At 46.2% G+C, this 12,980-nt stretch overlaps 1 protein-coding gene across 1 annotated transcript in view; it reads right to left on the bottom strand.

Moving 5' to 3' along the window:
• Nucleotides 1-12,980, bottom strand: part of ATP9A (ATPase phospholipid transporting 9A (putative)) — a 140,906-nt gene that overhangs the window by 87,398 nt on the left and 40,528 nt on the right. Inside the window, exons 5-7 of the mRNA XM_024128332.3 lie at nt 4,537-4,595; nt 3,188-3,239; nt 1,034-1,128 (exon numbers count right to left, since the gene is read on the bottom strand). Coding sequence (XP_023984100.1) covers nt 1,034-1,128; nt 3,188-3,239; nt 4,537-4,595 — 206 coding nt within the window. The remainder of the gene's footprint in view (nt 1-1,033; nt 1,129-3,187; nt 3,240-4,536; nt 4,596-12,980) is intronic.

Raw genomic sequence — 12,980 nt, 5'->3', positions numbered from 1 at the left:
ACATTCACTCCACTGAGACACAGAACTGTCTCCTGCCCTCTCCCTTCCTCACAGGACGCAGTAAGAACTGGCATTAATCAATGTGGCCACAAGCCCAGGAAAAGCTTCTGCGCTCTGCTTAATCCTTTCAGACCACCCACAGGGCATGTCAGTCTCTGGGCGTTTAAATTACATTTTGTAACCTACTCCCCAGGCCTCATCCAGCCCAGGTGGCTTGCGTTTAAACTTCTTCTTTGGCTCCCCCACACCTCACTCTACAGTTTAAGGCATGAGTGACCGGGAGCTGGTGGGCAAGTGTGAGGCCCCGGGGAGCTCGGAGGGCCTGTTGGTTCCAACTGCTGGGGCCATCCCCTCAGACAGGGCCCGCATGCTGTTCCAGGCACCGTTCGACATGCTGTTCCATGCACTGGGCGCACAGCAGTGAACACACCGACAGAAACCTGCTCTCGAAGACTCTGCCTTGAGGCGGGTGGAGTGGGGAAGCAAGGAGAGGGTGGTCAGGAAACACCGCTCCAGTAAGGGGACTTGTACACAAAAACCAAGAGTGAGTCTGATTGTTCCTGGTGGAGAAACTGCAAGGGCAAATGTCGGGGGGCAGAAGCATGCCTGACGGAGAGGCCTATATGGCAGGAGCTGGCGGGCAGAGGGGAGAGAGCCAGAAGCTGAGGTCAGGCCCTCAGCAGAGAGACGAGGACCGCAGGATCGAGTCTCAGGAAGCTGAGATGCCTCTGGAGATTCTGAGCAGAGAAATAACGTGCTCTGCGTTGGGTTTTACTTTTATGCCAGGTATCTGGTCAAGGTTTCTTAGAGCTGGAGCCTCCCTCAAAAGAGCACCATCCCTACAGGCCAGGCCTGCGTTCACAAGGCCACACGGCCTGGAGCCAGCAAGCACTCGAGGCTCTCGAGAACCCCACAGCCCCCAGGAGCCCCACCTCACACCTGATGGCCCGTGTCTGGCCCCTGAGGGGCCCGAGTTTGAGAGCCCTGAGGGGACACGGTCGCCAGTGGGGCTTCTGCAGGGACGATTACTCACAGCAGCGGTGGGCAGCCTCTGAGTGCAGGCCACGGGAAGCCGAAGTTTCCAGTCCGTCTCCCCGTCCAGCTGATCCGTCCGCAGGAAGCAAGACCCTGTGGAGGGAAGTGAGGCACCGTCCGTCCATCTGCAATTCAAGAACCCTTCCCGTGGCGGCTCCGAGCAGCTCCGGCTCTAGTACTTGTAAAAGCAGCCAATCAATGGCCAGCGACCAAGAGGGGAAAATAAATACCCGATTTCCCATTTCCTCCATAAGCTCCCGGGTCAGAAAGATCTGGGTTCAAATTCTTGTTCCACCACCCACAGTGGGAGCCTGGGCTAGTTTCTGGGCCTCGCTAAGCCTCAGCGTGTCCTGTCTGTAAAACGGGGAGAAACACAGATCTCACAAGCCTGCCGTAAAGGATTCAGTGGGGTGATCGTACCCCCGGCACGGCGGCTGGCACCGAGTAACCAGCATTCGAGTCCATTTGGGGCAGGGGTTACAAGCACCTTCTCAGGAACCAGACCTCCTGGGTTCAGGTTCAGCCTCCACGACTCCCTAGCCGTGCCCTGAGGGAGTTACTTCCCCGCTCTGAGCCTCAGTTTCCTCCAGTGCACAAATGAGGATATTACAGCGCCAACCTCATGCTGCGAGGCCTAAAGAGCTGATCCATGCAAACTGCTCAGAAGAGGGAAAGGACCACAGGACCATGTTAACTGTCTGCCGTGACTATCGACCTGCAAATTTTGTGGATACATATTTCAATCTGATCTGTACAAGTCTGAGCAATCAGTCAGCTCTGTATTTCATCAGACAGAGAATGTACTGAACTCCCTGACACCGCACTTAAGACTTCCGAAGACTTTCAGGAAGATCCCTTCTAATTTTTTTTGGGGGGGGGGGCGGTGAAGAAAGGAAGAACACATCTGGGACCCCCCAATCCGTAACACTCCATTTTCACTGACGAGGACACAAGAACCAATTTGAGGACAAAGCTGCAGTGTTTAAAAGAAGACTGTTTTAGGGCCTTCCCTGGCAGTCCAGTGGTTAAGACTCCATGCTCTCACTGCCAAGGGCCCGGGTTCAATCCCTGGTTGGAGAACTAAGATCCCACAAGCCGTGCAGCACAGCCAAAAATATTACATAAATAAATAAATAAAAGAAGACTGTTTTAATGGAGTGCCTTCCACCCCCTCTCTGGATGATTTAACATATTATTAGTATAAAATGTCATCTGTGCTTTTATCCAGTTCATCATAAAAGAGGTTGCAGCAAGCTCAAAGGGATACAAATACGGATTTTTCCAACGTTTGAAGATCTCTGATTATGCCTGATGGGCAAGAGAAAAACAGCCTTGTTTCCTCAAAACAGCTTAAATAACAACAAATGAAAAGAAAGGAGATTTGAGCCCACCGACGGGGAGGGCAGGAGGCAGCGGGGGCGGCCACAGTGGGAAATGCAGCCGGGTCCCCAGAGCCTGCCCTGCGGATGCAGGACCTGCGGGTGCAGACGGCCGAGTGTCCTACATAATTTTGTATAAGGGACTTGAGCATCCGTGGATTTGAGTACCCGCGGGGGTCCTGGAACCGATCCCCCTCGGACACCAAGAGACAACTGTAAGCGCGACGAATAGGGTCTTGCAAGAGACTTGGGAGGTTCACTCAGGCAAACAGGCTGTAACGACAAATCAGTCGATGGGCAGGGGTGAGTATGGTCCCACCACTCGTGAGCCAAGGCGGGAAGAGGCCACCTACCCCTACCCCTCCCCCCAGCTTCTCTACTGCCCCATCTCATGACACTCTCCCGGTATCTTCTCAGAGGAGTTTCTGTTTGCTTCTGTTTGTTCGACACGCTTCCCAGTCCTGCCAACTCCTGCGGCTGAGCTTAATGCAGCCCGGGGGGAAAAGCACAGCCACCATGTGTGACTTTCCCAGCTGTGATTCAGCACGGGTCCGACTATCTTTGCTATGATCGAAATCTGTTGACCAGCGCGCACCAAAAACCTTTTTTTTTTTTTTTTTTTTTAAAGACTGCTCTATGAAAAGAAACGTTCTTGATTTGCCTCCATGGCTCCAAAATGATCGTCTACTTCTGTTACATTTTCAAATGATTATTTTGCCAAATTACCACTGAAAGGTTAATGGTTATTTTCAAAATTGATCCCAGATGTTTACCGTTTTTTTCTGATGTCCTCAGGAAGATCATGTCAGCCGGGACCCGCTGGTTCTGCGTTATGAACAGAAAGACTGTTACCGTGAATGCCCCTGTGTGAGGTTTCCATCCCCAAGCCCCCGCCCCCTCGGTGGGGAGGGGAGCGACCCAGACCCACAGCCTCTTTTAAGTGTCTGCCTTTGTCAAAGGCAGATCTGGGGGGTTATTTTGTTTTGAATCTGAAAACTCTCGCACACTGCCCTTCCGTTACTAATCTCCTACTGAAATCTTATCTCGGAAAGAGAGCTTCCAGTTTTCTGGCGAATCCAACCATTACCTCCTGAAATTGCAGCCAGAGGACCCGGGAGCCCAAAGCCTGCTCCCCTAGCTGGCTTTCTTCCAGGCCGTCTGCTGAAACTACAGACATACATACACTCGGCTCACGCTTTCTGCTTCTACCAATTTTCCGGCTTGATGTTTGGCTTCGAGTGGGATTTTAATAAGGAAGTCAAGTAGCAAAAGGCAACAAAAGCCGTTCTCAAAGAAAGAGGGAAGCCAACAGCGGGCCTCATGTAATTGTGAACAGGCAAGTATGTCCTCACATAAAGAAGTTTGTGTGGGTCTTCTGAGCTGCCACCCAGGAGAGCTTCACTTTACCCCAAATCAACTGTGAGTTCTTGGATTTAATCCTTTTAAAAGAGCATAGTTCGCTTCCTACAGAAACAAGTTAAGATGCAACCCTTTTCTAATCAAATATGATTCCAAGACTCTCCAGGGCCACTCCCAAAACCCAACACCTCCCAAACATACACAGTAAGAAAACGTATGAGTGCTGGAGTAACAAACATATCGACAGCGCTATCTTTAAAAATGCATTTGGGGCCTTTTTACCGTTCTCATGTTTCACTTAACCCCTACTCCCCATAAAATGACAGAAAAGCACAATGTTATTTAAGTCAAAAAATGTGAGCCAAAATTGTTCAAGAGGTAAATGACAAATATTTTTATGTGCTTATGCAGCCAGCAGACTTCTGGGAAAAACTTTATTATGATGAGTTTAAAAGAAGACTCCAAAACAACAAGCACATCAAACAGGAAATCAAACCTTGGAATTGTGTTTGTAACTTGGATTTCTGGCTAAGAAGCACACAGAAGCCATGAAAAAATATTCTGTGTGTGTGTGTGTGTCTCATGGGAAAGAGATGTTTCTCCCCAGGCAAAGCTTCTGGGTAGAATCCCAGAAAGCAAACGTCCAGTTCGGCCACCAGATACACGAATCGCACGTCGCATCGGGATTCGTCAAGTGGGGGCAATGACATCCCTCTCCACGCGCCCACGCGGCAGCCATCAGGAGCTGCGAGACCCCACTCACCTTTTCCACAATGATAAGATCTCCGACTTGGATGCTGGAGCTCTTCACCTTCACTGTCCCTGCAAAGAAACAGGCCCAGACACATCACATCTGAATTCCTTCCAAGTCTGCGTTACCTCTGCAGGGTGTCCGCTAGCCTGCGGACTCAGAAGCACATGCCCCTGAGCCCGGCAGCGGCATCTCCTGTCTCTCCAAGAAAAGGTTCACCTACCACAGAGGCCGCTCCAAAAATGAATCCCCTTGCGGGGGACTGGAATGACTCACTCAAGTAAGATCTTCTGTCCTAACAGCACTTAGAAGCTATTCTAAATCAGCACCATAAAAGATTCAGCCACACACACACACACACACACACAGAAATGGGGAAGAAAATTCAGAGTCAGATCCATGGACAGAAGGTCAACACTTAATTCTCAACACCAACAAAGAGAAAAGGATAACCCAAACTGACTGACTCTTTTTAAATCTGTGATTGCTCTATAGTGCAGTTTATATGATTATGATCAGATCACATAACTTTGGTTGGATGTTTATCTGGATAAACAATAACAGCTCACATTAAACACTAATACTGTGCTAAAGTGCTGTATAGATATTGACATCCTGATGGCTTCACTTGCTCCTCAAAGGCCACCAGAAAAATATATTATCTCCAGTTTTCAGACAAGGAAAGTAGGCTCAGAGAGGCCCCATCTTCCCCTAGTCTCACAGTTAGAACAGGTCAGCACCAAGATTCAAACCCTCATCTGACTCCAGAGGATGGAATAAAAAAGAGGGACTTCGGTTCAACTCAAAAAACATTTACTGAAGTTCCATGTTCTAGGAATTCGAAGATCAAAGACAGTCCCCTTGTCCTAAAAAAAAGTTCACAGTCTCATGCAGGCGTCGACAAACGTGTCCTATAAAGAGCAGGAGGGTAGACAATTTAGGTTTTGCAGCCAATGGACAATCTCAACTCTCCCAACAACTCTTCTCCCCAAAGGCAAACAGTCTTTGTATATTTATATCTTAAAATGTAAAAAATGTTCTTGGCTCCCAAGCCAAGATGGTGGGCTGAATTTGGCCCACTGGCTGTAGTCTGCAAACCCATGAGCTGGTGAGAAAGACAGCAAGACAAACGCTGTTAGTACAAAATAGTGTGTGAAAGGATGGGAGTAAGTCCAGTGTGCAAAGGGAGCAGAAAAGCAGACCTCCCCCACTGAACGAGGACCAAGAACGGCGCCTGGCACCCAGGAGGCTCGTGACTGTTCACTCCGCATTCAAGCCCCCTTAACTGAATGCCTGCCGGAGGCCAGGTGTTCTAAGGGTGGGACGCATGGGACTCGCACTCCAGTGGCAGGAAGGAGGCAAGAGACAAATAATGAATGAACGGGCTGGCGTATGGGGAGGTATCAACAAATGCCTTACGGGAGAGCTGAGGTCAGAATCAACCAGATGAACGATACTGGTTACCAGCATCAGGAAGAAGGAAGGCATGAGATGGGAGACAGTGACGTACATGTGTAGCACACACATCTGTGTGGCCACAGGCTGGAACTCCTTTAGCGAGGCAGAAAGCATCACACGGAACAGAAAGAGGTGAAGGGCCCCCCAGGTGGTCCAGCGCCCCATAAATAAGCCTGTGGAGGACATGGGTCTTCATTCTGGTGACGGATCAAATTCCCACACAAGGGAGCAACACCATAAAAATCTTCATGTTTTTGGCGTCTCTTAATAAGCCCATTTAACTTACAAATGTTCAGCCGAGAGAGAAGAAAATAATAATGATTCTCAGTCCTCGATAAAGTATATGCCCCAGAGCAAGGGTGACCTGGGAGTTCTGAATCTGCTGTCCCCCACCGTGGACTCACTCCCTCAACAAACACCCAACACTCACCCACTAGGAACTAGTGCACAACGCAGGTTATTTTATCATACACTTTTCACATCATTTAACGCCATGGGTCTTTTTAGTAATTCACCACTAAATGAGACGTTTCAAAGCATTCCAATGACTTCAACTGAAACAACTCTTTCTAAGAGGTTCCACAGGGTTTGATTTTTAACTAATGTTTGTACTTAATTAAATTTTGTCATGGTAACAGTGAGAAGACCTGGTGCTAAAAGGGCAGCTCTTGAAAACGAACGACTTCCAGAAAACACGTGGCAGATGGCTCTGAGGACGGCTAGACTCTCTCCGCCTAGGAAGGGAGCATCTGATAGGGCCCTACTTTCAAAAAGCGCGAATTCAACCCAATGGCCTGAGCCTGGGCATCCTCGGGACCCACTAGCCTCAAGCGTTCGCTGTGTCGATGTATCAGCAGAGGGAATGGAGAACATTGGCGAAACCTAGGAGTCAGCTCATCAGAAATGGCTGAATGAAGAGCGGCCTCCACGCGCAGAATTCTCTTCCGACCTCAACAATTCTTCTTGCCCGATGAGGGGGCAACAGGAAAAATGCATACAGATACACTGCTCTCTCTGGACAGCTTATCAAAGCCTTCCTCGAGGGAAGACTGTAAATTCATCACGCCCCCCACCCCGAGCCAGTGAGCTTTTCCGTCTCCTGAGCTCGCCCCAACTTTCCCGAACATAAATTTACACATTGTCTTTGGTTTTATTACTGAAATTTATGCTGGTGGCCTGACCCAAACCATCCCTGAGCCTGTGTTCTGATCTTCAAGACCTACTCACAAGTTTGCTCTTAGTATCTAACCCTAAGAAGAGCACTGTTATAACGCTTATTAAATAATAACTGCATATGGATATATGTGTGTGTTAGCGAGACAAAGGACAAAATCAGGAGGATGATACTAAAAGGGTTAAGGGTGATTCCTTCTAGGGACAGAGGAGATTTACCCCTTTCTTTGGCAAAAATACTTTCTAAATTCTTCACGACAATTTTTTTATAATAAACATGAGGTGCTCTTCCAATAAGAAAAAGATATAATAAATTAAATTAGCTCACACTTTTACGTGACCAGGCCCAGATTTGTCCCTTCCACGGCGGGTCCGGATTTACGATCGGTTAATTTGAACTCTGCCTCTCTGTCCATCTGTTCTACCTCAACAAAAACCCTTTAATCCGCTGTGTTTGCAGAGCAGTTTCTGACTAAACCCAGCAGGCCGATCCCTCCGACAAACCCTCCTACTGTAACTGGCTCCAGCTCAGGAGGAGGGCAGCGGGGGCCACACCACCCTGAGGTCACTGGGGTTTCTCAGCCCCGGCTCCCTCATTAGCATTTTATGGTATTTGGAGGTGATGAGCCTCAGCTTTGCAGGTTCCACACAGGGAGACCCTCAGATTCACCCGCTCTTATCGCGCCAACACACGGTCCTGACCACACATTTGGACTTTTCGGGCCGCACTACCGTTACTGGGTGACCAAAAATGTGTAGCTCAGGCCTGCACGCAGAACACACATTTAGCATGTGTCTGTGTACCTGTGCGTTCTGAACAAGAAAAGACAAATTAAAACCATAAGAATGAAAAGAGAAAAAGTGGCAGGAGGGAAAGAGAAGGGGAAGCAGAGACCAGTATTTCGATTCCAACATTTACTGGGGTTTTGGCTGCCGACATCCAAATGAAACGCCCCTCCCTGAGAAGCCCACGAGGAGGTAGGGAAGGCACCACTGGGGCAGGAGAGAAAGAGGACCAGACTCAGAAGAGCCGAGCACTCAGTGTCTGGGACTGACTTCCAGAACGACAAGACTCTGAAAATTGTGGAAAGGGCCCAAAACACATCATTTCTAACCTTACGTGAACCACTGTTCTGAGTCTTCCACCAGTATTCTTGCAAAAAAAAAAGAACAAGAAACATTCGCACGGTGGCAGAGCTCCCGTCTTCCTAGCAAAAGAATACGATACATGAAAAATAACACGCTGACAGTGATTATTACCTACCTCAAGCGAGAGGAGCTCTCCCTGCAGTCCATTATCTGATTAGAACAAAATTCTCTCCCAACACCCCACTGAGAAGTTAGCAGACATACTTCCCAAGCACCCCTACTTTTTGTGTGTGTGTGTGTCATCCAACCTAGAGATTCCTAAAACTTCTAGAAGCAGAGTCCAAACCCATGGGCATGTGACCTGTGTATTCACATAGATCCCCTCACCCTTGGGTGAATGACCTACTGTTTTCATCTTCAAATTCTTAATAACTTTTAAACAAGCGACCCCGTATTTTCATTTTGCACTGAGTCCCACAAATTACACAGCTGGTCCTGAACAGGAGTAGTAACACCCATTCTTCTTTATAAAGTGCACTGGAAGATCCGGCCGTGGTCTAAGATCTGAAGCCACAGAACTCCTCACTTTGCCCCCCAGACCTCTTTTTTCTTTTGGACCCTGTCACACCCAATCTCCAACCTCTAGGCTCTGGGATTCTTACGTATCTTTGCAGAAACTCTACAGAAGTTGGGTAAGAGATTTTTCAAAGGTTAAGTGGCAGATTCTCTGCCAGACACATCCCAAATCATAAAATGCCTTCTATAAAATAAATGCATCCTGTTCAGCTTCTGCCACTTCACCCAGGTCACCTCTGAGCTAGAGTTTATAACGGGGAACAAACTTCCAATTACTAGAGCTGTTTATTTCTGCAGAGATGGACCCCGGAGCCTTTCATAAGCAAACCCATTGAGCCCAAACCATGCTTTTCATGGATGAGAGCTTCAGAATAAGGGCAGTTTGTCTATACTGCAGAGAGAAACCAGATGTTTCCCTTGAGTCGAAACAAGCAAATGACAATTCAGTCACACTGCAGAACAGCCCAAAAAGAAAAAAGGAAGTAAATTCCGGAGCACTAGTACGCGTGCGCCAATTTTTTGACCTCCGAACACCTCCAGCTACACTTCTATTTTTCATTGTGCCTGCAGGACACTGATTGCCTTTGCAGGTCTTTAGCAGCAAGCTCCATGCACTAACCCTGGTTAATGTATAACGCTTTAACTCGAACTCTAATCTGACTGTGACAGTGATGAGCTGTAAATTCTACAGCATGTGTACATTTCCTGGGCTTGACACGAACACGCCTTCGCAGACCCGGCAGAGTTCATAGGTTTAAAGTTGAAATTTTCATATTCCGATCAGGTTGTCTGCATTCCCCAAAGCCTAAGAAAAGACTGTTATTTGAAAACAGGCAAAGGGTGGAAGAGTATTAGTATAAATTCCACGGGCCACTTCCTGGGGCTTTTGTTTAAATTAGCGGGAACTTTAAAAAGAAAGGCCGAAGTTTAAATTTAACAAGTGTATACCCAACAGAGGCTTTTAAAATAAATACATAAATGGCCCTTCCCTGCTTCTGGTGCCCAAAAATGATGAAATAGGCCAACACCCGCGGTAGGGGGGAAATACCTTTTGGGAAAGATAACAGTGCAATTTGCATGTGAGATTTTTTTTCTCAGGGTTGTTGTTTTTTGGTTTTTGTTTTTTTTAATTAAACAATAGATCAGTTCACCAGTGATTTGTAATAAAGTCAAACTGAGTAGTTTGAAAGAATAAAAGGAACCTTATGGGTCTGAAATAACAAACTTCACATCTGTCAGAGAATTATGGGAAAGTGTTTGGCAAGACCTATTTTAAGACTTGTAAAAGCTAACGCTCTGAATCTTAATGAGGAAAGCCCGGGAAGGGGAATGCTTTGCTTACTGAGCTGTATTTGAGATCCTCAGTAAAGACCTTTGCAGTACTTCTGCGGCAGTAATATCAAAAAGACCATCACTGAGCAGATGCAAACTATTATACGTAGAATGGATAAGCAACAAGGTCCTGTTGTATAGCACAGGGAACTAGATTCAATACCCTGTAATAAACCATAGTGGAGAAGAACATGAAAAAGAGTATATATATACACGCAACTGAATCACTTTGCTGTACACAAGAAACTAACACAACATTGTAAATCAACTATACTTCAATAAAATAAAAAATTTTTAAAAGACCATCACTGTAACCCTCTTCTTTTAAAAAAGTATAAAGCAGTTTTAGTGTTATCCTAAGTCTGAACAGAGTTCAGACTTTGGAAACAAATGGTGCTTGTGTTTAAGTATACGGCGTTTTCGTTTAGCTAATCATTAGCTAAACAACTCCCCATTAATGAACACATTCCCTGCACTATCCTACCTTCTCCTGATGAACTCCAATGGAATACAACGCCCTAAAAGAAACCCATGTGTGTCCTTAGACCTCAAATTTTAGTCACATTAATTGCAATCCTAAATAATGGTGCAAAGTGGATTTTGAACTAAATTGAAAAACAGATATCACTCTCAAATGGAAGTGAGATCCTTGAGGATATTCTGTAACTGGGAAAGGGAGGAACAATCTGCAAAGAACTGGAGAAGAGGAAAGATATCCGTTCCGTTTTTACACCACATATGTACTAAAAAGCTGAAAATAAGAGGGATTCTCTCCATTTTGCACAGACCTTTGGCTTGCGACTTACGGTTCACCATGTACCCAGATGTCCCCAGCAGGAAAGAAGCATCAGCAATTGTGTTAATTATGCTTCTGTTTGCACTTTCCTTCAAGGCTAATTATCCACTTGCTTCATTTAGCCCTTGATCACAAGTTAGCCTGAGAAAACATTCCTGGTATGAAGACCCCTGGAATTCATCTGGTAAAAATGCAAATCCAACTGCCCTTACTACCTGTGATAAGCAAGGAAGATTCCCCCTCCAGAATTAAAGTTTTGGTTTGGTAAGGACAAAGATAAAGAAAAATAATTCCTTGACTAATCACTCTTTCCTGACCCAACCCAAATCTTTCAAGTAACAAAGTTTTGCTGGGTCTGTTACTACTTCAAGACCCTCTCTTCTTCAGCTTTGGTGTTTGCAGTGCCACTGAATGCTATTAATTTGGAAAGACAGCTCTACAATTAAAGTCATAGAACGCATAAAAGTCCAATAAGAACCTCTCAAGTCTCTGATCAGGTTTAAATGTGGATTCCAAGTAGGAGGAGAGGGGGACGCTTATTTATCTAAAAGCATCACTCCTACTTGGCTTTCAACAGTTTGTTCATCTCAGAATGAGGGGGCTGGATTGATTTCTTTGGACTCAGAAATGTGTTTTGTCCTACTGTACAGAAAAAGGAACTATATTCAATATCCTGTAATAAACCATAATGGAAAAGAATATGAAAAAAATGCATATATATGTATAACTGAATCATTTTGCTATACACAAGGAACTAACACAACATTGTAAATCAACTACACTTCAATTTTTAAAAAAGTGTTTTAAAATGGACCTAAATCTAGAAGACCTTCTGTAGCATATGGATTAAGGCTGAACGCCATGGCAATCATTGAGATAGTCTATGGGAAAGTGTGAGCCTCCGCTCCAGGCACAGAGTGGAGCCTAGACTTATAGGCTAAGGTTTTACATTCAGACAAGCCGGGGATCACATCAAGCTCTACCCCTTAACTAGCTACATCATCTCAGACATAATACTTAACCTCTATGAGCCTCAGTTCCCCATAGGTAAAAGCTACCTCCATAAGACTGTTTAAAATAATTACAGACCAGACCTTGTCCAGCACCTGGCTGGCTTACAGTAGGTAAATCTTTCTTTTTTTTCCTCTCCTCCTTCCCAATCTGGACAGTGTTTTTCCAACAGTTCCAATGCCACCTTCTCCCTGTAGCATGCCTTGATTACAGATTCCTGGATCACAGAATAAACTTTCCAAGAGTCTCAGGTCTTCACTGGCCAGTATGGTTTTTTCTTCTGTTTTCCCAGGAAGGAGAGGCTCAGGAAACAAGGTGGAATTGGGAAGAACAAGACGGAGCCAGAACCTGGAGCTCTGTACCACATGCTTCTAGCCGTCCCAGCCTGTGACCTTTGGAGAACTCTTTACCAGGAACACTTCATGGGCATGTGATTCCGGTAAAGGCACAGGGCCCTGCACTCACAAGGGGCCATTACTTGGTTTCATGCTCTGCTGCCGCCATCTTGAATAATTTTTGAAAAGGGGCCCCAAGTGTTCATTTTGCATTCAGCACCACCAACCATAAAGCCAGTGCTGCTTTCTTCCAACCTCGCAGACTCAGGATGCAGGTCACCTCTTCTGGGAAGACATCATCAGCTCCTCTCTGACGGGTTCCCATAACCTCTGGTTCATACCACCATTAACTCACCCACCGATATTTAATAAACCCCTGCTACAATACCACCAGCACTGCCTTTCTTCAGCACAGACCAAATCCCAGCACAGTGCTAAACTTTTCTCAGGCAAGAGTTATATTTACGGCAACTCTCTAAGGTAGGCACTATTATTATCCCCAATTTACTGACAGATTAAGGGATCTGTCCCCACAGCACGGGGGGAGGCAGAAGCAGGACCCTGAATCCAGGCAGAGCACAAACTCAGAACCACTACTCGCCTCAACCACCAGGCACTGTGCTAAGAACCAGGAACGTGGTGGTCACGAAAGGGGATATTCTTTTTTTTTTTTTTTTTTTTTTTTT

This window comes from Physeter macrocephalus, chromosome 14, assembly GCF_002837175.3.
Source record: "Physeter macrocephalus isolate SW-GA chromosome 14, ASM283717v5, whole genome shotgun sequence".
NCBI lineage: Eukaryota > Metazoa > Chordata > Mammalia > Artiodactyla > Physeteridae > Physeter > Physeter macrocephalus.
This window is presented reverse-complemented; position numbering and strand designations above follow the sequence as displayed.